The sequence below is a fragment of the Gigantopelta aegis genome, chromosome 7 (genome assembly GCF_016097555.1).
Source record: "Gigantopelta aegis isolate Gae_Host chromosome 7, Gae_host_genome, whole genome shotgun sequence".
NCBI lineage: Eukaryota > Metazoa > Mollusca > Gastropoda > Neomphalida > Peltospiridae > Gigantopelta > Gigantopelta aegis.
In genome coordinates this window covers 25508286-25535465 of record NC_054705.1, presented here as the reverse complement: position 1 = coordinate 25535465, position 27180 = coordinate 25508286, and the positions used below count along the sequence as shown (strand labels likewise).

The 27180-nt window shown below is 37.2% G+C and overlaps 1 protein-coding gene across 4 annotated transcripts in view; it reads left to right on the top strand.

Annotated features, from left to right (window-relative positions):
- The window catches only part of LOC121376912 (protein kinase C-binding protein 1-like), a 113706-nt gene that overhangs the window by 39896 nt on the left and 46630 nt on the right, over positions 1-27180 (top strand). For all 4 annotated transcript variants that reach the window (XM_041504703.1, XM_041504702.1, XM_041504705.1 and 1 more), the window contains 7 exons: positions 13176-13221; positions 14171-14317; positions 15759-15886; positions 18293-18436; positions 20363-20479; positions 23411-23503; positions 26295-26382. In XM_041504703.1, coding sequence (XP_041360637.1) covers positions 13176-13221; positions 14171-14317; positions 15759-15886; positions 18293-18436; positions 20363-20479; positions 23411-23503; positions 26295-26382 — 763 coding nt within the window. The remainder of the gene's footprint in view (positions 1-13175; positions 13222-14170; positions 14318-15758; positions 15887-18292; positions 18437-20362; positions 20480-23410; positions 23504-26294; positions 26383-27180) is intronic.

Sequence of the window (27180 nt, the reverse complement as noted above, 5' to 3'; positions counted from 1 at the left end):
TTTTATAAAAATGGTATATTAAATGTATTAGTTGCCAAATGAAAAAAAAGGTCGCACATATGTGACCAAATCAGTCGCAATGTAGAGGGCTGATTTTGTAATATTAAATTAAATGTTTATAATAAATAAGTACGTCTGAAACCTGTTGCAATATGACTATCCCGAATGAGGAATGATATTGATTCTCTATTGTAAGGTTTTAATCATTAGTAAAATCAACTGGAGCTATATATAACCCTGATTTCACCATTAACATCAACATGTGACTGATATTCTCAATGTCGGTGGTATAAAGCACTCTGATAAGGCTCTTATAGATTCAATAAATCTCAGTCGACTCACATTTCCCCCATCCCAATCAGTGCCCCACCACTGGTATGTGAAAGGCCAAGAATATAAATTCCAAATTTAAATGTGGTCAGATATTGTTAAACAAGCATTTAATTCGTTTTCATTGTTTTAGAACAAACAAGGAGCAGCTGGCAGATTAATGGTGTGATTAAACAGTGTTTAATTATAAATTGAATGTGATAATGTTTTACTTTCATTCAAGTGTGAATAAAGCACATGCAGAACTCCTTTACATTCTGTCTGTGTGTGTGTATATATCAGGGGTTCTGCCAAAGGGTAAAATGGGTATGGTGCCATACCCCGATTTTTTGGCAGATTTTTTTTTTTTAAGTTAACCTTTTCACAAAATTAATTACTCTTTATCATTAATGTATGATTTTCTTAAAGCCTAACCCTAAATCTAACCCATTTTCTTTCTGGGTGAGGCCCCTCATACCCCCTTTTGACTGGTTGCATTCAATTCCATAGCACCATACCCAAAAATTTCTTTCTGGCAGAAACTCTATATATATATATATATATATATATATATATATATATATATATATATATATATATATATACTCTGTCAAAAAAGAAATGCATAGGCGAAATATTCATGGAATTATCTCTTTAATACAAAGTGGCATAATTTCTTTATTTATGATCATATCACAGTAAAATTTGACATGAGTATGTGACAATGTTCTTGCTATGGACTGACGGCGGTTTTTGTCACCAAACAGCATTGCACGAGGGCGCTGAAATCAGTACCTTGTGTGGCCACCAGCAGCAGCAATCATTGCATGACATCTCCTTGGCATAGACTGAATGAGTCTCGGAATCCTAGCCCATTCTTCCTGTAGTGCATGTGACAGTTGTGGAAGCGTCTGAGGCTTTGGGTCACACCTGCGTACACGTATCTCCAGTTCGTCCCATAGATGTTAATGGGGTTGAGATCTGGCGATCTTGATGGCCATGGCAGCACATTAATGTTCTCATTCTGTAGGAAATCCATTGTTACACATGCCGTATGTGGCCTGGCATTGTCCTGCTGAAAGAGTTCTCTCTGTCGATCCAAAATGGGAAGCATTTGACGGCACAGAATTTCATCCATGTAGCGTACAGCTGTCAGGTTGCCTTGTACAAACACAAGTTCACTTCTGCCGGTGTATGAGATGGCTCCCCACATCATGACACTCCCTCCATTGAATCTGTCAATTTGGGCGACGCAGTTGTTGGCAAAACGTTCATTGCGGCGTCTGTAAACACACTGTCGTCCATCACATTGCTGTAGAAGGAAATGTGTCTCGTCTCTGAACCATACTCGCCGCCAGTTTCCCAAGTTCCACCCCTGTACATTCATGCACCAGCAAACATGTAAATGTCGATGTTGACATCGCAGGACGGGGCCAACATACGGTCTCCTAGCCTGTAAACCAGCTTCTCGAAGTCGGTTCTGAATAGTTTGTTTAGACACCCTTCTCAAACCAGGTATGCGTCCAGCAGTGTTCATTGCTGTGGCAGTTCGGTGACGCAAGTGCAGAAACCAGATGTAGCGATCTTGTGTTGCAGTTGTTATGCAAGGTCTTCCACTTCTGATTGAAACTGCTGGTACCTGTCCCAGAGATGTGAAATGGTGCTCTGATGGACATTCATGTGGCGTGTGACTGCTGACTGCGATTCACCTAATTGGAGGCGGCCTATTGCAATCTTTCAATTCGGCAGGCTTAATCTTGGCATCTTGTAACTTGTCTACGCCTAAATGGAAATGAGGCATCATTGTGAGCATTGCAGCTTTAAATACGCATCACTACCCCAATATTTTCCCCAAGTTTCATGTGAATTCACCAAAATCTTACCATTTCACACCGATTTCCTGCAATTGTCGCACAACGTGTGTTAAATTTGTTTTAGGGTGCATTTGGGCATGCTGTCCCATTCCAGGAACATTAACAAACATGGTCATTCAGCACCACTGTAAAAAAACCCAGCGATATTTTGTAAAATCAAACACTGTTCTTCTTTCCCTATCACCTATGCATTTCTTTTTTGACACTTTATGTTAATCTGATTGTGCGAGAGGTGCTTACTTTTTTCGTTCATATCCCCCCCCCCACCCCCAATTCACACTACATTTCTGTAACTAGCTGGATTATTCAGACACCCCTATTTAGATATTTTGAAGAAAACACACCTGAAAGATGCAAAAAACAATAACATTGTGACACTTTTTTTATGCGATAAATTAATAGAAAACGCTATAGCAGAGTAGACATACACATTGATGAAAAAAGACATCACTAATGTAATGAGACTGGGTTGGTAACCAAAGAAATGTAGGAACGTTCACGCCTGAAACCTACTTGTCAGCGTTGTTCTACGGTCAAAATGCACACAGCTAAAAGTAGCAGAAATGGTGTCATGGGGGGGGGAGAAGAAAAAAAAGTATGTAAGTTAAGTTTGTTTGTTTGTTTAACAACAACACCAGAGCACATTGATTTATTTAATCATCGGCTATTGGATGTCAAACATTTGGTAATTTTGACATATAGTCTTAGAGAGGAAACCTGCTATATTTTTCCATTAGTAGCAAGGGACCTTTTATATGCACCATCCACAGACTGAATAGCACATACCACAGCATTTGATATACCAGTCACGGTGCACTGGCTGGAGCGAGAAATAGCTCAATGGGCCCACCGATGGTGATCGATCCCAAACCGACTGCGCATCAAGCGAGCACTTTACCACTGGGCTACGTCCCTCCCACAAACAAACAGAGAAAGAATTTTAGTCGGGTTTTACCAAAGAATTTTGGCTTGATGAGCAATATGTGAAGTAGCGGAGAGCAAACTAACATGTCAGTTAAACAGCCGACAAATTGAAGCATTATAATGACACACTCCACTAAATATATTACTCTGGCAGCTACTGGGCTGTAGTTAGATTGCTGTTCCGTAATCATTGAAGTAAAAATATTGCTCTGACTGATTATGTCATGTTTGGCAGTGCAGAACCGTTAATTTGCATGGTTATTGCAATCTCTCTATTTATTGGCTAATTAAATATTGCTGTTGACATATAATGGGACAAAAGAAAATTGGATTTGGCATCTAGCGTTGCACAGAAATTTGGCCACTTTTAGACAACAAGACTTGAAGCATGAGTAGTGAGTCATAATAATTGTAGTGTGTTGGATAGTGTTTTGTTTTTATTCACGTAGTTCAATATCTAATGTTCCCTCATTGTGGTTAAACAAAATTGTCGATTTGCCAAAATTGTGAAAATGTGTGACTCAGTTAAGTTGTCCTAACCATAATAAAATGTAACAAAATGAAGGATTACTAAATATTCGCCAAGTTCAGTTTCAATAATTTTTGTATTTAATGGTTTGGTGGACCCAGCACGTTTATGTACATAATTCAGTAGAATATGCCTCAGCTTGTTGTATTTCACTGCACAGTTTTGAGTTTGCTTCTTGTTAATTGCTGCACACCAAACCAACCTTGACTCTTTCGGTGTGTATTTTGTTTGTATCATATAACCTGGCCGTTAGCCATCGGCTAAAAGAGAGAGAGTTGAAATCAATCTTGTCCTGCTTGCCGACAAGGGAAGAGGATATTTTAAATGACACCTCATCACATTTAGACAACAGCTAACTATTCGGTGTCTAACGTGTGCTGCTTTTAACATTTGCTACATGCAGACTGAGAGATGAAACCTAGACGTGGCACGTCAGGGCTTTTAGATCTCACTATAGTCTTATTCAACTTACCGTAATAGCACAACAACAATGCTATACGACCTGGAGTCATAACCTACACTGCAGAATTATCTGCCCTTGCCAAATGTATAACGTACACCCGCTCATGGGCAGACCGTATATCCTCGTTTTTAAATTCTGCAGTCCTACATTGGGCACAACGCGTTTTTGTCTGTTCTGAGCACCCTGAGGTCATTAGAATTTTATAATTAATGTTGTCAACAGGTGATAAAGAATTGTAGGTATACAGAATGTATTTCAAGTCATTTCAGTCTAATTAACGCTTAACATTTCAGTGGTTTTGAGGAAAATGTTTTGAGGTCACAATGTTTATACTTAATTTGGGCGTGTATGCTTATTATGGGCACAGTGTTTATTGCCTCCACTTCAGTGCAATCTAAAGCCCTGCACGGCTCGAACTTAATCATTTGTTTCCTAGGGCAGTTTTGAAATGTTTTTGCCAAAGGTAAAATGCTCATTGATGGCGATTTTGAAACAGCCTATGGCAATTTTACATAGATAACATTGCAACAAATACAAACACCAAAAATTGTCACTTCAACCGACGGCAGTAATTTTTATCCATTGGTAAAAAACTATGATTGGTGAAGGCCCTGACCGACGGCAAATTATATTGCAACTATAGCAATTGCACTTGGTGCTGTCGTTAAGTTTGAGCCCTGAATTGCCATAGGTTTGGGGCTTTATATATTCATGACAGGGTTGCGGGATCAAACCACGTCGGTGGACCCCGTCTCTGATTTGGTTTTACCCCGTCTCTGATTTGGTTTTACCCCCACCCCAACCATTGCCCCATGACTGGCATATCGAAGGCCGTGGTATGTACTGTACTGCCCTGTCTGTGGAAAAGTTCATATGAAAGATGCCCCACGACTGGCATATCGAAGGCCGTGGTATGTACTGTATTGTCCTGTCTGTGGGGAAAGTTCATATGAAAGATGCCCCACGACTGGCATATCGAAGGCCGTGGTATGTACTGTACTGTCCTGTCTGTGGGGAAAGTTCATATGAAAGATCCCTTGCTGATAAGGAAAAAATGTGGTGCACTGGAACCTATAAAGACTACAAATAAATAAAAAAAGTAAAGTTTGTTTTATTTAACGACGCCGCTAGAGCACATTGATTTTTTATCTTATCATCGGCTATTGGACGTCAAACATATGGTCATTCTGACACTGTTTTTAGAGGAAACCCGCTGTCGCCACATAGGCTACTCTTTTTACGACAGGCAGCAAGGGATCTTTTGTTTACGCTTCCCACAGGCAGGATAGCACAAACCATGGCCTTTGTTGAACCAGTTATGGATCACTGGTCGGTGCAAGTGGTTTACACCTACCCATTGAGCCTTGCGGAGCACTCACTCAGGGTTTGGAGTCGGTATCTGGATTAAAAATCCCATGCCTCGACTGGGATCCGAACCCAGTACCTACCAGCCTGTAGACGGATGGCCTGCCACGACGCCACCGAGGCCGGTACAAATAAATAATGACTAAGTGTTTGACATCCATAGTCAAGGGGGTGGGACGTAGCTCAGTGGTACCTACCAGCCTGTAGACGGATGGCCTGCCACGACGCCACCGAGGCCGGTACAAATAAATAATGACTAAGTGTTTGACATCCATAGTCAAGGGGGTGGGACGTAGCTCAGTGGTACCTACCAGCCTGTAGACGGATGGCCTGCCACGATGCCACCGAGGCCGGTACAAATAAATAATGACTAAGTGTTTGACATCCATAGTCAAGGGGGCGGGACGTAGCTCAGTGGTACCTACCAGCCTGTAGACGGATGGCCTGCCACGATGCCACCGAGGCCGGTACAAATAAATAATGACTAAGTGTTTGACATCCATAGTCAAGGGGGTGGGACGTAGCTCAGTGGTACCTACCAGCCTGTAGACGGATGGCCTGCCACGACGCCACCGAGGCCGGTACAAATAAATAATGACTAAGTGTTTGACATCCATAGTCAAGGGGGCGGGACGTAGCTCAGTGGTACCTACCAGCCTGTAGACGGATGGCCTGCCACGACGCCACCGAGGCCGGTACAAATAAATAATGACTAAGTGTTTGACATCCATAGTCAAGGGGGCGGGACGTAGTTCAGTGGTACAGCGCTCACCTGATGTGCAATCAGTCTAGGATCGATTACTGTCACTGGCTCCATTGGGATATTTCTCCTTCCAACCAGTGCCCCACAACTTGTGTAACAAAATACATGGTATGTACTATCCTGTCTGTGGGATGGTGCATATAAAAGATCCCTTAGTGCTAATCACAAAGAGTAGCCTCTCTCAATATGTGTGGTCCTTAATCATATGTCTGATGCCATATAACCGTAAGTAAAATGTGTTGAGTGCGTCATTAAATAAGACATTTCCTTCCTTCCTTCCTTCCTTCCTTCTTCTTCCATGCATAGCCAATGATTAATTAACCAATGTTTTAACCAAAATAAACTTTAACTTTATTGATGACATTTGTAAAAATTATTTTAATTTTTATTTGGTGTTTAATATGTTTGCAAATATTACTTGTTTAAAATTCTGTAAGCTGGCTCAAAGTTGCTGTATAGCTATAGTCCGTGTCGTCATTCTATAAACATTTTTCTTTTGTAAATAATTTCAGTTTGGTTTGACGTAAGAAGAGAAGTAAAAGTGTTTTCGAAAGAACAAAAAACACAACTATTTTTGCGACCAATTTAGATAACAATTGGCTTGAAAATAAATAACTTATAGTGAATTCAATATCATACAAAAGCATTCCTTGTGGGATCGACTACATGTGTATACATGTAGGTGATCAGTTAGCCTACAGCAAAAACCTTTCAAAATTGCTGTACTTTTAACAAATTCTTAAGTGTAAGCCCTGCATAGACTACACTTTAAAAAAAAAGCATGCATCTTATATATACACTTCCATAGATATAGGACAGTATGATAGAGAAATCAAATGTTTGGTGTACCAGTCATATAGAACACTGCTTGAGGTGGGTAAAGTTTGTTCTCTTTAACAACACCACAACAGCTCATTGATTTAGTAATCATAGGTTTTTGTATTTCAAACGTTTGGTAATTCTGACATGTAGAGTATATATACATGTACACATGAACACTGAAAACCAAAACAATGTAAATAGGTGATTATTTGTGCTCCTCTACGTAACTCGATCAAGTTGGAGAACTTTAGAGTAATTTATAAGCACTGAAACAGTTAATTAATACACAGGGCTTGTGATTTAAAATATGTAGATGTGTTAAAAACAGCCCACTTAAATCTGCTGTTTAGGTTTTAGGCTGACAGTTTTTAATTGACCGAGAACAATTCATTTTGAGTGGGCCTCCTTAAAATTAGGTTGTCTCAATTTTCTGTATTTTAAGGAGCTCAATGTTTCATTTGATATTTCCTGTTTTATATTACAATGTATGTCTTCTTCTGTATGTTAAAATTACACAGTACATGTATTATATAGTACCACTTAATCAGAGAGTTCAGGATGGATAATTTTAGAACTGAACAGTACTTCTGTAGGTGGGCGATTTTCCTTCATTATTTTGGTAGGCACTCTACTTGGGCCATGAGTGGCACAGTCGATTGCCCGCCTTAAAATGCAAGGCCTGAATACACAATTAATCTAAATATGTGATTATTCTTTTTAAATGCAACTATATAAGTGTATGTAACAAATATTAAATATTTAACACCACAATTGCATGTTTATTTTTTATTATTGAATCATTTACAATATTCGACATTATTTTTTTTATCATCACATCATTCCTTATCATCATTTGGCTTATAATTATTCTATTTTCGCAGTCAGATGTGGAGTGCTATTTCACTGGTTTGTGATACGTACGTGAAGAGTATACATCAACATAAAGAGTATACTACAGGAGTGGCTGTTAAACAGATACCATTTATCTTAATTAAACATCTTTCAAAGCTCATATTTCAAGTAATAAAACCGAGATGAATACCATTTTTAAATACCAGTCTATTGTTAAATTAGTATCGATAATTCAATTTTATTATGCAAATATATTATTGAATTCACTTCAATAAAAGAAAACAATAAAATATGTAGATAATTAGATTTTATGATTTGCTTGTTTTCACCAGTTATATTTATCGTTAAATTCGTTAATTCCTATTAAGATTTAAATATGTTTTGAAGGTGTGAGTGCACAGTTTAGGCTTGAAATACCCATATGTAAAATTAGATTTTATGATTTACTTGTTTTCTTCAGTTATATTTATCGTTAAATTCGTTAATTCCTATTAAGATTTAAATATGTTTTGAATGTGTCAGTGCACAGTTTAGGCTTGAAATACCCATATGTAAAATTAGATTTTATGATTTACTTAATTGTTTTCACCAGTTATATTTATCGTTAAATTTGTTAATTCCTACTAAGATTTAAATATGTTTTGAATGTGTGAGTGCACAGTTTAGGCTTGAAATACCCAGGACATTTTACTGACCCAGATCCCGCAGAACATGTTTATTCAGTGAGCTTGTAGCACATTAACACACTTGACAGGCAGTTTGTCTCAAATCTGCATGTTGCCAACAATTTGAGAGATCCATGTTCCTGGGCTGCATCTATTTATAGCTGCACTAGGCCACATAATCACGGTGTATTGTGAGGAACATTGATTTCTGTTTGTTGTCAGATAATGTTTACACTGAACTACAAGATGCATGTAAGCTAGCTGACCTTGTGTTTTCAACACAACCGGTAATGAAGACTAGTATGGTGTTATAGATATGATTTATCAAATAGTTACAGAACAGGCTGTATAATATATACTGTAATAATTACTTTTAACCTGGTTAACAAACATTTAATACGTTCACTTGTAGCACTTTACCAGTCATGTGCGGCACAGTTTGTCTATGTTGTGTGCATCGGTTTAAAAATAATATACTGTTTAAAGGAAAGGTATGTCTCTTGCTGTGTTTTCCTGTTGGCCATCCAGGATTTGTCTTGGATCGATGGGGTGAAAGTGTTTAAAGTAGAGAGATGCAATACAAGTTATTCTTGAATGTAGGGGTATCATCAGTGTATCACGATAGTACAGCTGACGGTGTATCATACACAAATCCCTTGCCAGACGTGTATCGATTTATATTTTTTACGATATATCATTTCCTATTTTAATTCTGTCTTGATTTATACCAACATTAAAGATGTCCTTATTGACAAGTTATTGTAGGTAGTGAAATGGACAGAGAATATATATCATGTGCCTGCTTATGTCAGTGTGTCTATGATGTGGTGGTTGTAGATTAAAACTATCTTTAATTATTAGTGTTTCACTTTTAATTTTTATTATATTTATTTGTTATTGTGTATTTAAATAATTTCACCCAAACTTCAACTTCTTGTTTTACTGGGAAAACACAGTGAATCCAGTATCGTGATACATATCATTTCGTGGGTTGAAATATGTATCCTACAGGTGGTGCAGGGAGGATGAAGTAGTCTTGTGTCGTGCTCGCATCGGCCATACATATTCGCCGCATTCATTTATTTTAAAGAAGGGCCCTCCTCCTCAGTGTGAACATTGTCAGTGTACACTGACTGTGTCACATTTTGGTGGAGTGTAATCATCTGAAGCTGATGAAAAATGATATATTTGGCAACAGAAATGTTTTGGAATCTTTTAAATTCCACCCAAAATTAATTTGAAAGTTTTTAAAACACTTTGATTTCTATACAAAGTTTTAAAATATACTTACTTTGATATTTGTATTGCATTATAGTTTTCCCTACAGCTCTTTACACTGTGATTTTACATAATTATATAAATTTTATTTCCATATATACATGTACTTACCTTTTCTGACACCCAATAGCCGATGTGTATTTTGGTGCTGGGGAGTAGTTAAACATTCATTCAGTCGTCTCAGAAACACCAGTTAGATTCTGTTAAATGTGAGCTTATGCAACTAGTCCATGATTTCATTTATAATAATACATTTTCCTTAGATTGACACCCAATAGCCAATGTATATTTTGTGCTTGGGATGTCGTTAAACTTTCATTAATTCCATTTATAACAAATTGTTGTTGATTGAAGTTTATTGACATAAATTGAAGAAATATGACTACATGTACATACAGTTTTAAACAATTGCTGTAGGTAGACTAAAATATGCCGTCGGTGAGTCCTTTCACCCATGGCATTTGTTTCTAAAAATTGCCGTGGGTGATACATTTTTAAGTTCGAGACCTGTGTACATGTGTACTTGCATGTCTGTGTTGTGATGAACTTTGGTATTTAATCTCATCTATTGTAGCATACCAAGTGATTTCTACATATTCCACTTTAGCATGTATACTTGTTTAAGGTTTGTTTTGCATATTTCCTCACAATTTCAATAAGAATATAGTTATTAATTTGGGTTTTTTTAAATTGTGCCAGAAAATGTGTGTATGTCATACGTTTGACAATTAAATTGTGTTCACTCTGTTTTTGTTTTATAGGTCATATACAATATAGGTTTCACATGTATGTGTTTTGTCACAAAGGCAAATTAAGTTATATATTATATACATGCTTAATCATATCAGAATTAGATTGTCGAACTAAATATACTGATAGAACAGGTGGACCAAGAGCGGGCATGTCCCAACCCTGCTCCTTTTGAACTTATGACATATGTTTTACAGCATGAAACACCAATGGATTAATTTGTATCATCCTCTCCTTTAAAATTGGTATAAAATGGTTGAAGTCCGATTGATTATTATAAAGATAAACTGTCTAGTCACAGCTTACTGTTACACATTCACATGCACACAGGCATGTCTTTTCTAAAATGCATATTATGTGTGTGTGTAATGTGGTGTCACAAGTACACATCATTGATTGAACTACACATAAGCAATCTTTTTTACACAACATTGGTGAGATCATTCGTTATTTTTGACAACACGTACTTGTTAACACATGTACGTTTGTTAATAATTTCAAGACATACGACTGGCTGCTGTTAGGTGATGACCAGGTCACCAATGCCATACCATATTCAATGAAAAAAACGGTCGAAATTGATTACAATGTGACGTATATAGTAGTTAACCTGACAATCATTTGTCTGTGATACAAATGCAAGGGCTGTAAATAACTTTTAGTAAAACAAGATATTAAAATTTGCTTAAAAACTGGTTTTTGAAGATAGGTAGGAAATAGAATAATACATTCGTGTTCGTTAGATACCATTTATTTTACAACTCGTTTAAAAATGTATCCAACTCGCTATTGCTCGTTAGATACGTTTTAAAACAACTTGTGAAATAACTGGTATCTAATGGCCACTCATGTATTATTCTCTATATAAACCTCTGTCATGAATACAACATACCTGGGCTTATGCAAGCTAGACTGAGTCAATTCTGTAAGCTTGCCACATGCAGGCATATTTTTGCATTGACCTCCAGCATGTGTTTATATACTTACATGTGCAAGCTATATGTAGCTTGTGAGCATGACTTCACGTTCAGTACTTCATATATGCTGAATAAAACATATTGTTAGCAATTTGATTAGTTTTATTTTAGAATTTGTAGTCAAATGCATCATATTAATTAAGTAAGTAGCATGTATTGATAACTAATATTGTACTTTGTATTTGATTTATAGAGAATTTGTAGTCAAATGCATCATATTAATTAAGTAAGTAGCATGTATTGATAACTAATATTGTACTTTGTATTTGATTTATAGAGAATACCACATGAGTGCTTGTTTATCTTAGGACTTGTTTAAAAAATGTATCTATATTGAGCGAAAGCGAGTTGGAACGGGTTGTAAGATAAATTGTATCTATAATGAGTGAAAGCGAGTTGGAATGGGTTGTAAGATAAATGGTATCTATAAATTAAGGGACACAAATGTTGTTTTCTATTTCTTACACAGCATCAGAATGCAAGTTTGAAATAAATTTAAACATCTCTTTAAACTACAACTTATTTCCGGTTCTCGTGCAGCAGTTAACGTGTATCACAGAGTAATAATCAGTGTCAAATAACTTTCACATCTCAGAACAATCAGTTGGTGTCGGCCTCAGTTTATTGGATGGCTTGGCTGTAGTGACCGGGTCATCGCCATGGAGCAACCAATCACAATGTATGTAGGGAGACTATATTGATCTACAATGGGTATATATGTGTATATATCAGTGTCGCCAGATGATTATGAATTGTTAATATACACAGCAAATGATTATTTATGCTACAGTCAAACTTTGTTATCTCGACCTCTAAAAACTCGAGTACCTCGAGATCCAGTGCCGGTCCAGGCAATTTTCCTATGTAATGTTACGAAATTAAACACCGTTATCTCGAGCATGCTAATCTCGATTACGAGGCTTATCTCGAGCATATTTTGGTGTCCCTAGGTGCACTTTCTTGTGGGTTTTTTCTCAAAGTATATATAAATAATTACATGTAAAATGACTCTAGTATTAATTTTATATGTCATTTCATTCTTCCTTCCCTAAATTCTGCCACTTTATTATAAATGAATTGATACATATAACAGAAAATGCTCCACATTTATAAAACCAGTGCAAAGTTTATCATTATTAAATGGTAAAATATGCCAGTAGATGAACCACATGTTGAAGGTCCCGGCCCTTCTGAGGGGACTGTTGAATCTAACACTAAAAAAGAGAGAGAAGTCATTTGTATGTATTATTGTTCACTTGTATGTTAACACATTTTGGTATACTTAATAACTATGTCAGCATGAAGAAATTCACACACAAAAAAGGGTTATTTTCAAATACAAAAACGACAATACTGTTTAGTGTTGTTAAGTTTGCAAACATAAAGTTATGTCTGTGATAATTTTCATCAGGAAACTGTTATGTCTATCTCAAGTTGCCAATATCTTGAGCATGTTGGTTTGGTCCCTTCAGCACCGAGATAACGATGTTTGACTGTATTTAAAAAAATTATTAAATGTGTTTATTGATTGTTATAAGTGACATGCATTTGTTTAGTGGCTCCAATAGTGTTTGTTAATTGTTATTTTTGTTTAATGTTTGCAGACTGTGATGAGTCTAAAGAAAGGAGTGCGTGGGTCAAAGACGAAAGGTGAATATAATAATGTGCTCTTGTGGTGGTGTTAAGCAAAAACAAACGTTCAATGTTTGTAGAGGGCGGGAAATAGCCCAGTGGTAAAGTGTTTGCTTAATGCATGGTCAGTCTAGGATCGATCCCTGTCGGTGGACCCATAGAGCTATCTCTCATTCTACCCAGTGCTCCACAACGGGTTTTTCAAAAGCCATGGTATGTGCTATTTATGTCTGTGGGAGGGTGCATATAAAAGATCCCTGGCTAGTAATGAAAAAATGTAGTGAGTTTCATATCTACATATAAGACCACATGTATATGTAAAAAATACCCAATGTTTGACTTCCAATAGCCAATAATTCAATCATCAGTCTGCTCTAGTGGTGTCGTTAAACAAAACAGCCAAGTTCCTATATTGAAATATAATGAACATCCTAATACATGTATCCATAACTGGTTCAACAAAGGCCATGGTTTGTGCTATCCTGCCTGTGGGAAGTGCAAGTAAAAGATCCCTTGCTGCTAATTGAAAAGAGTAGCCCATGTAGTGGCGACAGCGGGTTTCCTCTCAGTATCTGTGTGGTCCTTAACCATATGTCTGACGCCATATAACCGTCAATAAAATGTGTTGAGTGCATCGTTAAATAAAACATTTCCTTCTTTCTTTCTATTCCTAATACATGAATTTACGAATAAAATATCATTTTAATAATCATTCCTTCTTTATCTTTTTTTTCTAGTTTTTCTTCATCTTTCTTTCCCATTTCTCCAGAAATAAGATAGTTCTGGAAAAAAAACCCATGTACATGTCATGCTGACTATAAATATTAAATTGTATGTTTGTGAAATGCTGGGAGTTACATGTAGAGTCCTTACAGTATATGCGTCAGCCTGCTGGCCAATCCCTAAACTGTTGATATGCTTTCACAGCAATAAATATGTTTAAACCAATGTGTTTTCAATTCAACAGATGACTCCCCAGTGTCAGGTAAAGGAATTCGAACCCGCTTGTCAACTGGCACGATCCACGTCAGTGGCACTCAGACGTTTAAAGATATAAAATTTGCAGACAGCAACTCACAAGATGGAACCAAGACCCCATCTCAGAAAGGTCAAGGTGACTGAACGGAATGTGTAGAACAACTTAAGAAATGCAAACATTAGTTTTCTTTCCTTTAATACTTTAAATTATTCAATTTTACAGTCCTTCTTATTTAAGGAGTGTGATTGGGCCCCCAAATGCACGTTAATATTATCTTAGGAATTTTTTTTATCGTCCACCTACATGTACGTATGGTTCATAAACAATGTTTGGGTTTTTTTTTAAACTCACCTGGCATACGTTGGTGAGTTCAGGGTTTGAATTGATCCCTAACAGTAATATCTACAGCAGTTTGGCAAATTTGGTTTGTAAATCTGTAGTCAGTTACCAGTTTCATTTACCGGTAGTCAAAGTAAATAAGACAACAAAGAGATGAACATTTCAGTAGTTATTTGTTTTTTAATTAGCTTTCTTGGCAAGTTATTAATGAACATTTTCCCCAAATTCAATATCCTTGCAGTCATATTCAATGATTTAGCAAATAACTGCTTAACCCTACACTTTGTATTCAGAATTGTCCAAGTTCATTCTATTGGTTGTGGAACTTAACAGGTAACATTTTGTTTTCAAAATCTTGATTAGCAACATTTCTAGTCAAGTGAAAATTGATTAGCAGTTACTGTTCAATGTTTTAAAATTGTTTAGCGATCTCTGAAACCTGTGCGGCGAATCGCGCCACGATACTGAACACAATGTTGCCTGCATAATACTGTGTACCATTGATTTACTGTCTCCTCATGTTACACCATCCTGCTTATACATGTACTACACAGTTCCTTTCAAGTTGTATTTGTATTTCTCTTTATTTCTCTTGATTTGCTGCAACCGTCACTATCCGCCATCCACCAAACACATTTTAAAACACAAATCTATTATCATACATGTACCCTTGATGTTATTACGTATGGTACAGTCTGAAATTGACCTTGTGCCGTACGTAACACGTTAACTTGTGAAAATTAAATACACTGAAACCCCTGTAAACCGGACACCCTTGATACCAACACAAATGTCCGGTTTTAAGAGGGATCTGGTTTAGAGAGGTTAAGTTCTGTCCTGATTATTAAAAAGGAACTCTGTAAAATGTCCGGTATTGAGGGAATTCCGGTTAACAGAGTGTCCGGTCTTGACAGGTTTCACTGTACTGGTAAAAGTGGCAGTATATATGCATGTACATGCAGTTATCTGCTTTGTGTTAATGTGAAATGATTTACTAAATAAACAATAGATTTACTAAATAAACAGTAGATTTACTAAATAAACAATAGATTTACTAACTACACAATACTTTTTTGTGTTGATGTTGCTTTAGTTTTTATTGATTAAAAACTTCATCTTAAATATGATGTTTCATACTGAACTAAAGGCACCCTGACTGTAGGCCAAAATTACTTTCAATTGGTACAGTAGTGGGTGTTAAATGGAGGTTACACAGTATATGTTATTTTTGTTACAGGAGACACATTTACGGGTTCATCGGGTCACAAGCATCGACTAAAAGATGTACTTGGTGCTGCCACAGAAGGCTGGCAAGGACCTCCGCCAAAAAAGAGGAAAATAGGCAAGAACGACGGGTCTGGAGAGGTATGGTAGAGCCTAAATTTATGAACTTTAAAACCACACATTCGACCAGAATGCTGTAACTCAATGGTACAGTGCTCGTCTGATGCACAGTCGATCTAGGATCAATTCCTGTCAGTGAGCCCATTGGGCTATTTCTCATTCCAGGCAGTGCTCCACAACTGGTGTAACAAAGGCCATGGTATGAACTATCCTGTCTAGGGATGGAGCATATAAAAGATCCCTTGCTGCTAATTGAAAAGAGTAGCCCATGAAGTGGCAACAGTGGGTTTCCTCTCTCAATATCTGTGTGAACCTTCAAGCAGTATGCTGTGGATGGTATATCAAGGCTGTGCAGTGTACTAATCTGTCTATTAGTACATGTAAGTCTCATTGCTGCTAATGAGTACAAGTGGTCCATGTTCTGTCAGTGGGTTTTTCTCACTATCTGTACTGCAGGGACTCATTCTTGACACATTATCAAATTATCATTTTCTCTCCTACTATCTATAGATACATGTTAGACATGACCTTTTATTTTTAACTGAAGATAGCCTTTCTTAGCAGTAATTAGGTTTCTGATCAAATTATTATTTCATTCAGCTCACCCATGGCACTATATACTGATTGTTGATAGTCAAGGAGTATAGTAGATATTTACAGTAGCCTCATAACAATGTCAGAAGTAACTCTGTGAAGTCAGGGAGTATAGTAGATGGTTACAGGAGCCTTTAACAATGTCAGAAGTAACTCTGTGAAGTCAGGGAGTATAGTAGCTGGTTACAGGAGCCTCTTAACAATGTCAGAAGTAACTCTGTGAAGTCAGGGAGTATAGTAGATGGTTACAGTAGCTTCATAACAATGTCAGAAATAACTCTCTGAAGTCGGGGAGTATAGTAGATGGTTACAGTAGCCTCTTAACAATGTCAGAAGTAACTCTCTGAAGTCGGGGAGTATAGTAGATGGTTACAGTAGCTTCATAACAATGTCAGAAGTAACTCTCTGAAGTCGGGGAGTATAGTAGATGGTTACAGTAGCTTCATAACAATGTCAGAAGTAACTCTCTGTAGTCAGGGAGTATAGTAGATGGTTACAGTAGCCTCTTAACAATGTCAGAAATAACTCTCTGAAGTCAGGGAGTATAGTAGATGGTTACAGTAGCCTCTTAACAGGCCATGGCAAAACATGAATGTTCATGTTGTTGAGGAAGTCCTGTGTTATCCTTGCAGTATGGGGTCTAGCGTTGTCATGCTGGAAGAGTATACTGAGTGGCTGCTGTTGAATAAATGGCAACAGAATGGGTCGCAAAACGTCATCTCAATACCTCTGTGCATTAAGGTTACCTTGAATAATAACAAGCCTCGTTTTCAAGTCCCCACAGATTCCTCCCCAGACCATGACACCAGCTCCTCCAAACGCTTGAACTTCCTGGACACAGTTCTGCACTACACGTTCTCCTTGACGTCTGTCGACCATTAGCTCTAAACAGGCAAAACCTGCTCTCATCACTGAATACAACTTGTCGCCAGTCTCACACTTGCCAACGGCGATGCCTCCTGGCCCATATCAATCTGTAATGTCGGTGTTGTTGCGTTAATGTAACTCCACGGTAGGGTCAACGTGCTCGAATACCATGTTCCCGTAATCGTCTTGACACTGTCTGTTGACTAACACGATGTCCTAATGCCATTGATGTCGATGTAGTCACTGAGAAGAAGCAATTTCGGAGATGGAGAATGCGCAAGTAATGGTCTTGAATGGGCGTGGTCACATGGGGTCTTCCACTCCTAGCCCTGTCAGTTGTCTGCCCTGTCTGCCGAAAACGTTCCATCAACCTGTTTATGGTAGCACGGGTACAAGTGAATGTTTTTGCAATGTGGTCATGCGTGGCGTGGCGCCCAGCTGGGCCATACCAATGGCTCTCTCTCTGTGCTGCTGACAAACGAGGCATTTCTTGTGTGCATTCGGGTACTGTGTTACTAACGTGCAGTTTCAAGAGATTTTTATACCAGTTTAGCACATGCATTTCGTTATATGGGTGCAGATGTCGTTATGGCAATATGCACATTTTTTAATGAAAATTTACACTTTCACCGGCTTTAGGTAATTGGATACATTTGGTTGTACTTGGGCGACATTTGTAACCATCATTTCATTTCCATAATCCAAATTATAAAGGAATTGAAATACCTTTGTTTTGGTATACTTTCTTTTGGACGTCAGTATATATGTGACAAGGATGACAAGAAGAAATAATCATATGTTGGGGTTGAAGATACAAGGACTGGGATGTGGATGTGGACATAGAAGTTGAATGATAGGAGAAATAAGATGGAAATCAGAAATAGAGAGAAGATAGGGGCAGTGGGATTTCCACCACAATAATATTCTCTATTTTGTACCGTATTTGATTTTAACTTGTTTACACAGGACAACAAGAATGACTACTTCTGCTGGATCTGCCACAAAGACGGGTTGATGGTGTGCTGTGAACTCTGCCCCAGGGTCTACCACGCCCGTTGCCTTAGTGTTGACGATGATCTCCCGTCGGACTGGGTCTGCCCGGAATGTGAGGTAAGGCTTAAGCTGTATCCTAAGCAGACGTGTGCTACATGAGGGTAGGAGTAGGGTCTCCACGAGCACTCGGGCACGGGCCGAGTCTAGCAAGACTCGAGTCCATTCACAGGCCTCTAGTACCCGTGCAAGGAAGAGCACTCTCATTTCATTATTATTTCTATGTCATTTTGCCATATGTTTGCCACCAGTTACATTATAGAGCTATGAGACATGGAGGGAAAACAATAGTCAAATGTGTGGAATGCAAATACAATGGCTTGATTTGGCATCCATGTTCAGCGTAGGAATTAAGTAGCATAATGCTATTTTACTTTATTCCTTAGTCTCATTACCATCTAGTAGAAGTGTCGGGTACTCGGGTCCGGGTCGAGTTTGACCCTCGATTACTTGAGTACAATATTTTGGACTCATGGAGGCCCTAGGTAGGAGGCAGTTTTTAAATATTCAACTTCCACAAAAGATCCATTCCAGTATATTGGGGGAAGGGGGCTGGGCCCAGTTTCACAAAACACTGTAAGCCAAGTTTTGTACGTAAACGTAAATCTACGACTAAACCACAATTTCACAAAACACTGTAAGCCAAGTTTTGTACCTAAACGTAAATCTACGACTAAACCACAATTTCACAAAACACTGTAAGCCAAGTTTTGTACCTAAACGTAAATCTACGACTAAACCACAATTTCACAAAACACTGTAAGCCAAGTTTTGTACCTAAACGTAAATCTACGACTAAACCACAATTCTTATTACTATTATAGTACAACAAATATAGTTAATAGTACACGTATTTTATGTTCCTTTGTCCTTAAAATGCTCCGTAATGATGTAATTTAAAGCGTGAAATAGATGTCAAGCACCTGTAAATGATTGTCCAGCTAGTTGCAGATGTAAACTTACGATGTTTAGTGAAATAGGATCCAGAAAGCTAATTTCTTTTTATCCATTCAACTTTCACAATATAAAATTTTGTTATATAACAGTTATGCACTGAGCTGCATTCAAGATACATGTTATGACTTTTCCAGAATTGATCACATGGTGAGGGAGTTGGGGGGGAGACAATTTTTTATACACTCACCTTCCACAAAATAAAATTTTATTGAAACCATGAAGCGGGATACCCACCAGTGATAAAATGATAAATATGGTGACTGCTAAAAATGTGTATCATTTATCCAATTAACACAGGATCTGGGGTTTAAAAGGTTGTGTTTTAGAATTTAGAAAATTTGGCACTATGAAACTTGACCGGTTTTGACAGGATTCTGGTTTGTTCAGGGTCCGGTTTAGACAGGTTTCGCTGTACTATAAATGATACTAGTTTCTGATATTTCAGAAAATAACATACAAAATGACAGTTTTAATACTAGAATCGAAAGCCAATGGAACATACTTGATATTTTGTTATTTACTTTTACTAGAATGAATAACTGTTTGTATATGATGTGTGAAACTTGTTCTTTCAGAGGGGGCAGCATTTAGCTCAGTCAGATGAGTGCTCGCCTTAGGTGCTTGCGTCGCAGGATCAAACCACCTCAGTGAATCCGTTCAACTGATTGGGTTTTTTCTTGTTCCAACCAGTGCACCACAACTGGTCAAAGGCTGTGGTATGTGCTTTCCTGTCTGTGGGAAAGTGCATATAAAAGATCCCTTTCTGCATTAGGAAAATGTAGCTGGTTTTCTCTGTTGACTACAAGTCAGAATTACCAAATGTTTGACATCCAGTAACCAATGATTAATGAATCAATGTGCTCTAGTGGTTTTGTTAAACCAAACAAACTTCTTGTTCTTTCAGAAGATAATGAGAGCGGAGTGTATTGATAGCCAACCGAAAGTCATAGAGATGATTGTACTGTATATTAATGTTATTTACTTACACTACAATGAATAACTGACGATTCTCGTGACTTGTTCTTTCAGAAGATAATGAGAGCGGAGTGTATTGACACCCAGTCAAAGGCCATGAAGATGATCACGTTGGATATGCTGTGTTATCTACTCAAGTTCACACTGGAACGCATGAAGAGCTGCCCTGACGTATGTGTCTAGGATTACAAACTTCTCAGTTATATTCGGAATGTTATCCTTCAATAAACCTGGGCTTCTAGAAATTTGATAAAATCCAGTAGTCATGGGATCAGTAATTTTGAAAATTTACTAATACTGGCCACAATTAAAAATCCACCAGCCCTACTTTACTGCAAGTAAATACAATTTTACTAATAGTAATAATCAGATATGTCACCTAAACATGGAGATAGAGCTTTAAAACACTTCCTTCCTTTAACCAGTATGCTGTGGATGGTATATCAAGGCTGTGCAATGTATTAATCTGTCTATTAGTACATGTAAGTCTCATTGCTGCTAATTACAAAACAGACAAAAATGCAACATTTGACAACTATTTTCACTAGCCGTCACCAACATTAATAATATCACTAGCCACTGGAGTGGGACTACTATTTTTAACTAAATGAAAGTTTTCTTTGCAATGATAAGAATTGTTTGCAGTTTTTGTGTGCATGTATTGATGTATAACAGTCACATATTTTATACAGTTTGTGACTGTTATAATGTACATCGATAAAAAAAAAAAGAAAAAAAAAGAGACAAACAATTCTCATATAAAAAATCTAATAAGAATCATTTCTATACCCTGAACCAGCCAAACCAGCCGTGTGCAAAATGGGGGGAAATATGAATGAGTTAGTGTACTGTATGCAGTATACAGTGTATTGGCTTCTGTAATGTAGGGCGAGATATCTCGCCTGACAATGGAAATATGAATGAGTTAGTGTACTGTATGCGGTATACAGTGTATTGGCTTCTGTAATGTAGGGCGAGATATCTCGCCTGACAATGGAAATATGAATGAGTTAGTGTACTGTATGCGGTATACAGTGTATTGGCTTCTGTAATGTAGGGCGAGATATCTCGCCTGACAATGGAAATATGAATGAGTTAGTGTACTGTATGCGGTATACAGTGTATTGGCTTCTGTGACGTAGGGCGAGATATCTCGCCTGACAATGGAAATATGAATGAGTTAGTGTACTGTATGCGGTATACAGTGTATTGGCTTCTGTAATGTAGGGCGAGATATCTCGCCTGACAATGGAAATATGAATGAGTTAGTGTACTGTATGCGGTATACAGTGTATTGGCTTCTGTAATGTAGGGCGAGATATCTCGCCTGACAATGGAAATATGAATGATTGCCTATACTGTATGCGGTATACGGTGTATTGGCTTCTGCCTGACAATGGAAATATGAATGATTGCCTATACTGTATGCGGTATACAGTGTGATGGCTTCCGTGACGTTGGGCGAGATATCTTGCCTGACTATGGAAATATGAATGATTACATATACTGTATGCAGTATACAGTGTGATGGCTTCCGTGACGTTGGGCGAGATATCTCGCCTGACTATGGAAATGTGAATTATTACATATACTGTATGCGGTATACAGTGTGATGGCTTCCGTGACGTTGGTCGAGATATCTCGCCTGACTATGGAAATGTGAATGATTACATATACTGTATGCGGTATACAGTGTGATGGCTTCCGTGACGTTGGGCGAGATATCTCGCCTGACTATGGAAATATGAATGATTACATATACTGTATGCGGTATACAGTGTGTTGGCTTCCGTGACGTTGGGCGAGATACCTCGTCTGACTATGGAACTATGAATGATTACATATACTGTATGCGGTATACAGTGTGTTGGCTTCTGTTGGGCAAGACATCTCGCCTGCAATAGTCAGAAGGTTAAAAAAAAAGGAAAATTGCTTTGGAAATAAAAACAAAAGTTCTATTTTTACATATAATTATAAAACAGTGGTCAGTATATCAATACTAGCTCAACCATAGTGCAGAATGTTGTCTGCTCATGGAAGTTAAACTTATGTTTTCTTGATTAGTTCATTCTACTAAACTTTATATTTGATTATTCTTTTGTTAATCTGTTTCTGCTAGATGGAAATCCATTTTGTATGTATACAGAGTTTAAGAAATCAAAAAATAATGATTTCAAACTCCATGAGCAGATGACATTCTTCACTATTGGGTGAGTATTGTTGTCTTATTTGTATCTTAATAGCCCAGTGTTTTTACAATTTGCACATAAATTATATCTAAAACAGCTTTCTGTTTCTTGTTACCTCTAGCAGACCTGAAATTATTAATAAAAACCTGCTTACAGAAATCTGATTACTACACACATGTACATAATTTTCGTCCTTGTTTTTTTTCCTTATGCTTTAAATAAATGTTGTTAATGATTTTTGCTGATGGTATTGAAGAACTTAATGGAAAATCGCAAAAATTGAGCTTGCAATCTGATTAAAATTAGTTCTGCTGGTCTACCAGTAGATCTAACAGCATTGCGTGGACTCCCATGTCCAGGTGACATTTCATCTATAAATAACAATTTAAATATCGACCAATTACACTTCGCCTTTTATAGCGTTATTCGGGAGCATACAAATTCTAAAAATATCGGGCGAGACTATTTATGCAATAGGCGAACTTGTTGGTCTATTTCAACATCGAAAAAAACAGGGGGAAAAGTGCAGTAATAAACTCTGGATTGTATACTAGTATAAATAGATTTTATGGCTATACCATCACGGGTTTTTTCCGTCTTAAAACAAATTTTATATAAAATTTTATATTATTGAAATTAGTTTCCAGCATACTTCGTAATTCACCAGCATCATTTTGTATACCCTCGCCATAATCCCGAATGTTTTCAAATTCTTTTCAAATCACTGGCATGATTTTGCAAGTAAGGTTTTGATTGGTCGAATGTAAGGTCATCTGGACATGAGCTCCAATGGGCTGCTGTTAGATCCACATGTAATAGTGGAGCTAATTTTAATTAGATTGTTGAGCTTGTAATGTGAATTTGTATATTGTATTTTTATGCATTTTGTTTAACAACATTTAATTTTTTCCAGTCAGATGTGTTCATTAACCAAGTAGATCCAAACGAAGTGCCGAATTACACCGACTATGTATTCCATCCAATGACTCTGTCACAGATAGAGAAGGTATTTATGTTTGCTGCAATTTTAACTGAATACCTATTAACCCTTAGTCTATCCTTAAAGGTAGGGTCAACTCCAACAAGAGCCTTATGTGTTGGAAAGATGCATACCCGGACCACCAACACATACTGACACTTTAGCAAATGAAAAACGCGTAATTTTAGAGTTAATAAAAAACTATGATTATTCCTGCTAACTGGGGGCAGCCATTTTGTTTCATTTTTGTGACGTCCGGTGGGATAGCTTGGGGCGAAGTGACGTCGGCTCCTGACCATCTCCTGTATGTACAGTGTAAACAAAAGCAGTAATTTTCGACAAGGCGCTTCTCTTTGATCAACCTAACTTGTAAAACAGCATAAATGACGTAATAATATAATAAACTATTTAACTAAATATATTTCAAGTTGCATTAACGGAACAAAATGCGGTTATAGTATTTTTCTCTGTTTAATAATCCAAAGGAAAAATGTACACCATTACGCCTATTGATATGCTACGTTGGAGCAAAAATGACAACCCACGATACCCAAGTCGGCAAGTGATAATTTTCTTTTCTTTGGGACTACGTAATTGGTCAGTTCTGTGGTTGTAGATGGAAAAGTCTACTTAATCAATAGTTTTACAGAACTATTTACAGTAATAAACCATGTCCATTACAATTTTAGGGGCGACGGGTAATATTCCACAATACCGGTATGTATTTTATGTCTAGACAGCGTCAATTAATTGGCTCGTCTGGTTACCAATCAAATACACACCTGCCAATCAGAAATCACAGGTAGAAGCAACTAACAGCATAGACCAATTAACTAAGAAAACACTCCATGTATCATTTCAGTATGTAGGTTAATGCATGAGAAAAACATTGTTAATTGTTTCGACTTGTTGTGTAGCCACTTTGACAATGGTATTTTATTTTGTATTGAAAAATAATATATATACTATAGTGCTGGATATACTTGATGTGTATTATTACAGAACATTGCAATGTATGACTATTTATCATCCCGCAAAAACCAGGTAGATTGTGTTTCTCTAGTTCTAAGGCTCATTCCTGACGTGACGCGTTAAGTATTACGTAACCACCAGCTCGCCAGAGGGCGTACCCACTGAGATGGTACAAAATGGCTGCGCCAGTTATATATAATAGTCGTCACATTTAACCGTTTTATTAATTAACTATACGATTATACGTGTTGATATTAAGCAATAATGTGTATTATATATCGTTGAATATGCATACCAGGCCATATGCCTTAATTGTCCTCTCCTTTAACTGCTGAAATGACTTCTGGGGCTTGAGTACTAGAACTATACTGACACACAATGAAAACGCAAAAACAACTTTTCATTGCAAATAACGACAAACTATTAATGAATTGATGGATAATGTAATATGACATCAATGACTGGTATTCATAAGATACATTCACATGGAAACATGGCCAGTTATCATCAGTAATCGAGTTGCATTTGTAATCGATACGTTCAACACACACACACACACACACACACACACACACCCCATATCAAGGTCAGTATCTGGTGTGTCCACCATTGGCCTGTGAGCATGCGTGAAGACAACGGGGAAAGGATTGGCACAAACATCTCAAATAAGCCACAGGAATACAAAATATTCAAAAATATCTGTTTTGCGTTTTTATTGTGTGTCAGTATATGTTTAAAAACTCTATTTTTTTAAAATGTGGTTCTGGTGTTTTGTTCATTTTGTCTGTCCGATTTATTTGTAACCAATTTGTTCTATAGTTAGGCAGGGCACAAACAAATTAGTTTTTTGGTTTGATTTTAACTTTCTTATTAAAAACATTTTTTCTCATAATTTCTTAGCTTTATTACCTCACCAACTCCCATGTCTTGGACACATCTGTAGGGAAATTCGGAGAATGTGCCCGAGACAGATGTGCTTGTATCTTCAGTGTATGTGAGCACGTGTCAAATGGTTGATTCATTCTTTACTCATTGTTTGCTATTAAAATATAAAATATTCAGTTATAAATCCAGACTTTACAATGAGATAAGTAAGATGTATCCTTTCTCTGATATACGTATAGAATAATAAATTTTTAAAATGCTACAAAAGATAAAATTCATATAAATATTCATAAATGCCTTCTGAATATGCTCTGTTACTATAGTTCTTGAATTGTCATCTTGAGCAAGGAGGCTAGTTCCAAATTGTATTATAATGTTTATATAGAGAGGATTTGTCACAAGTGTTTTTTAATATGGAAAATATCAACTGAGTCTATATTAATCGGTAGTTGTCAAGGCTCTGCTGAGACAAATAGCATTAACTAGATGAGGTTGATATTTTGCATATTAAAAAACACGAGCATCAAATTCTATTTATCCTATAACACTTTTAAAATAACATTTTTATACAATATTTAGTAAATTACAGTACTAAAGTCGTATCCATTGGTAATATGACATCATTACGATTAGCACAAAGTACTTTGACGTTACGCACTTTAACTAAATCTTATGAAGACGTTACGCTCAGGTATACAGGTCTTGATTGCTTGTAAACAAATTACCCATTCACAGCAACACATTACCTACAGTCTTTGAAAATTTGCATATATTTTGAAATTTGCATACCATTAATAACCGGGTTAATACACTAAATTATCACATGGGTTTATGACATGGATAATATGGGTAAGTTATAGGATAAAATGTTTTCCTTGTTATTAAATACAGTTTTAAACTGAAAGTTTGACATTTGGACAAGAAAGTCATGTATACTATATAATTTTGATTTTAATTTCAGAACATTAAGAAGAAGTTATATGGTAGTACCGACGCCTTTTTAGAAGACGCGAAATGGATACTGCACAATTCTTATGTTTTCAATGGAAGTAAGTCTCCGCGATCACGCAAGTAATGATATATCAAACACTGTGGTATGTACTGTTCTATCAGTGGACTTGGGGTTGGGTTTTTTCCCTCTCAACCAGTGCCCTACAGCTGATACATCAAACACTGTGGTATGTACTGTTCTATCAGTGGACTTGGGGTTTTCCCCATCTCAACCAGTGCCCTACAGCTGATATATCAAAAACTGTGGTATGTACTGTTCTGTCAGTGAACTCTGGGATTTTACCGTCTCAACCAGTGCCTTACAGCTGATATATCAAACACTGTGGTATGTACTGTTCTATCAGTGGACTTGGGGTTTTCCCCATCTTAACCAGTGCACCACAGCTGATATATCAAACACTGTGGTATGTACTGTTCTATCACTGGACTTGGGGTTTTCCCCATCTTAACCAGTGCACCACAGCTGATATATCAAACACTGTGGTATGTACTGTTCTATCACTGGACTTGGGGTTTTCCCCCATCTTAACCAGTGCACCACAGCTGATATATCAAAAACTGTGGTATGTACTGTTCTATCACTGGACTTGGGGTTTTCCCCATCTTAACCAGTGCCCTACAGCTGATATATCAAACACTGTGGTATGTACTGTTCTATCACTGGACTTGGGGTTTTCCCCATCTTAACCAGTGCACCACAGCTGATATATCAAACACTGTGGTATGTACTGTTCTATCACTGGACTTGGGGTTTTCCCCATCTTAACCAGTGCACCACAGCTGATATATCAAAAACTGTGGTATGTACTGTTCTATCACTGGACTTGGGGTTTTCC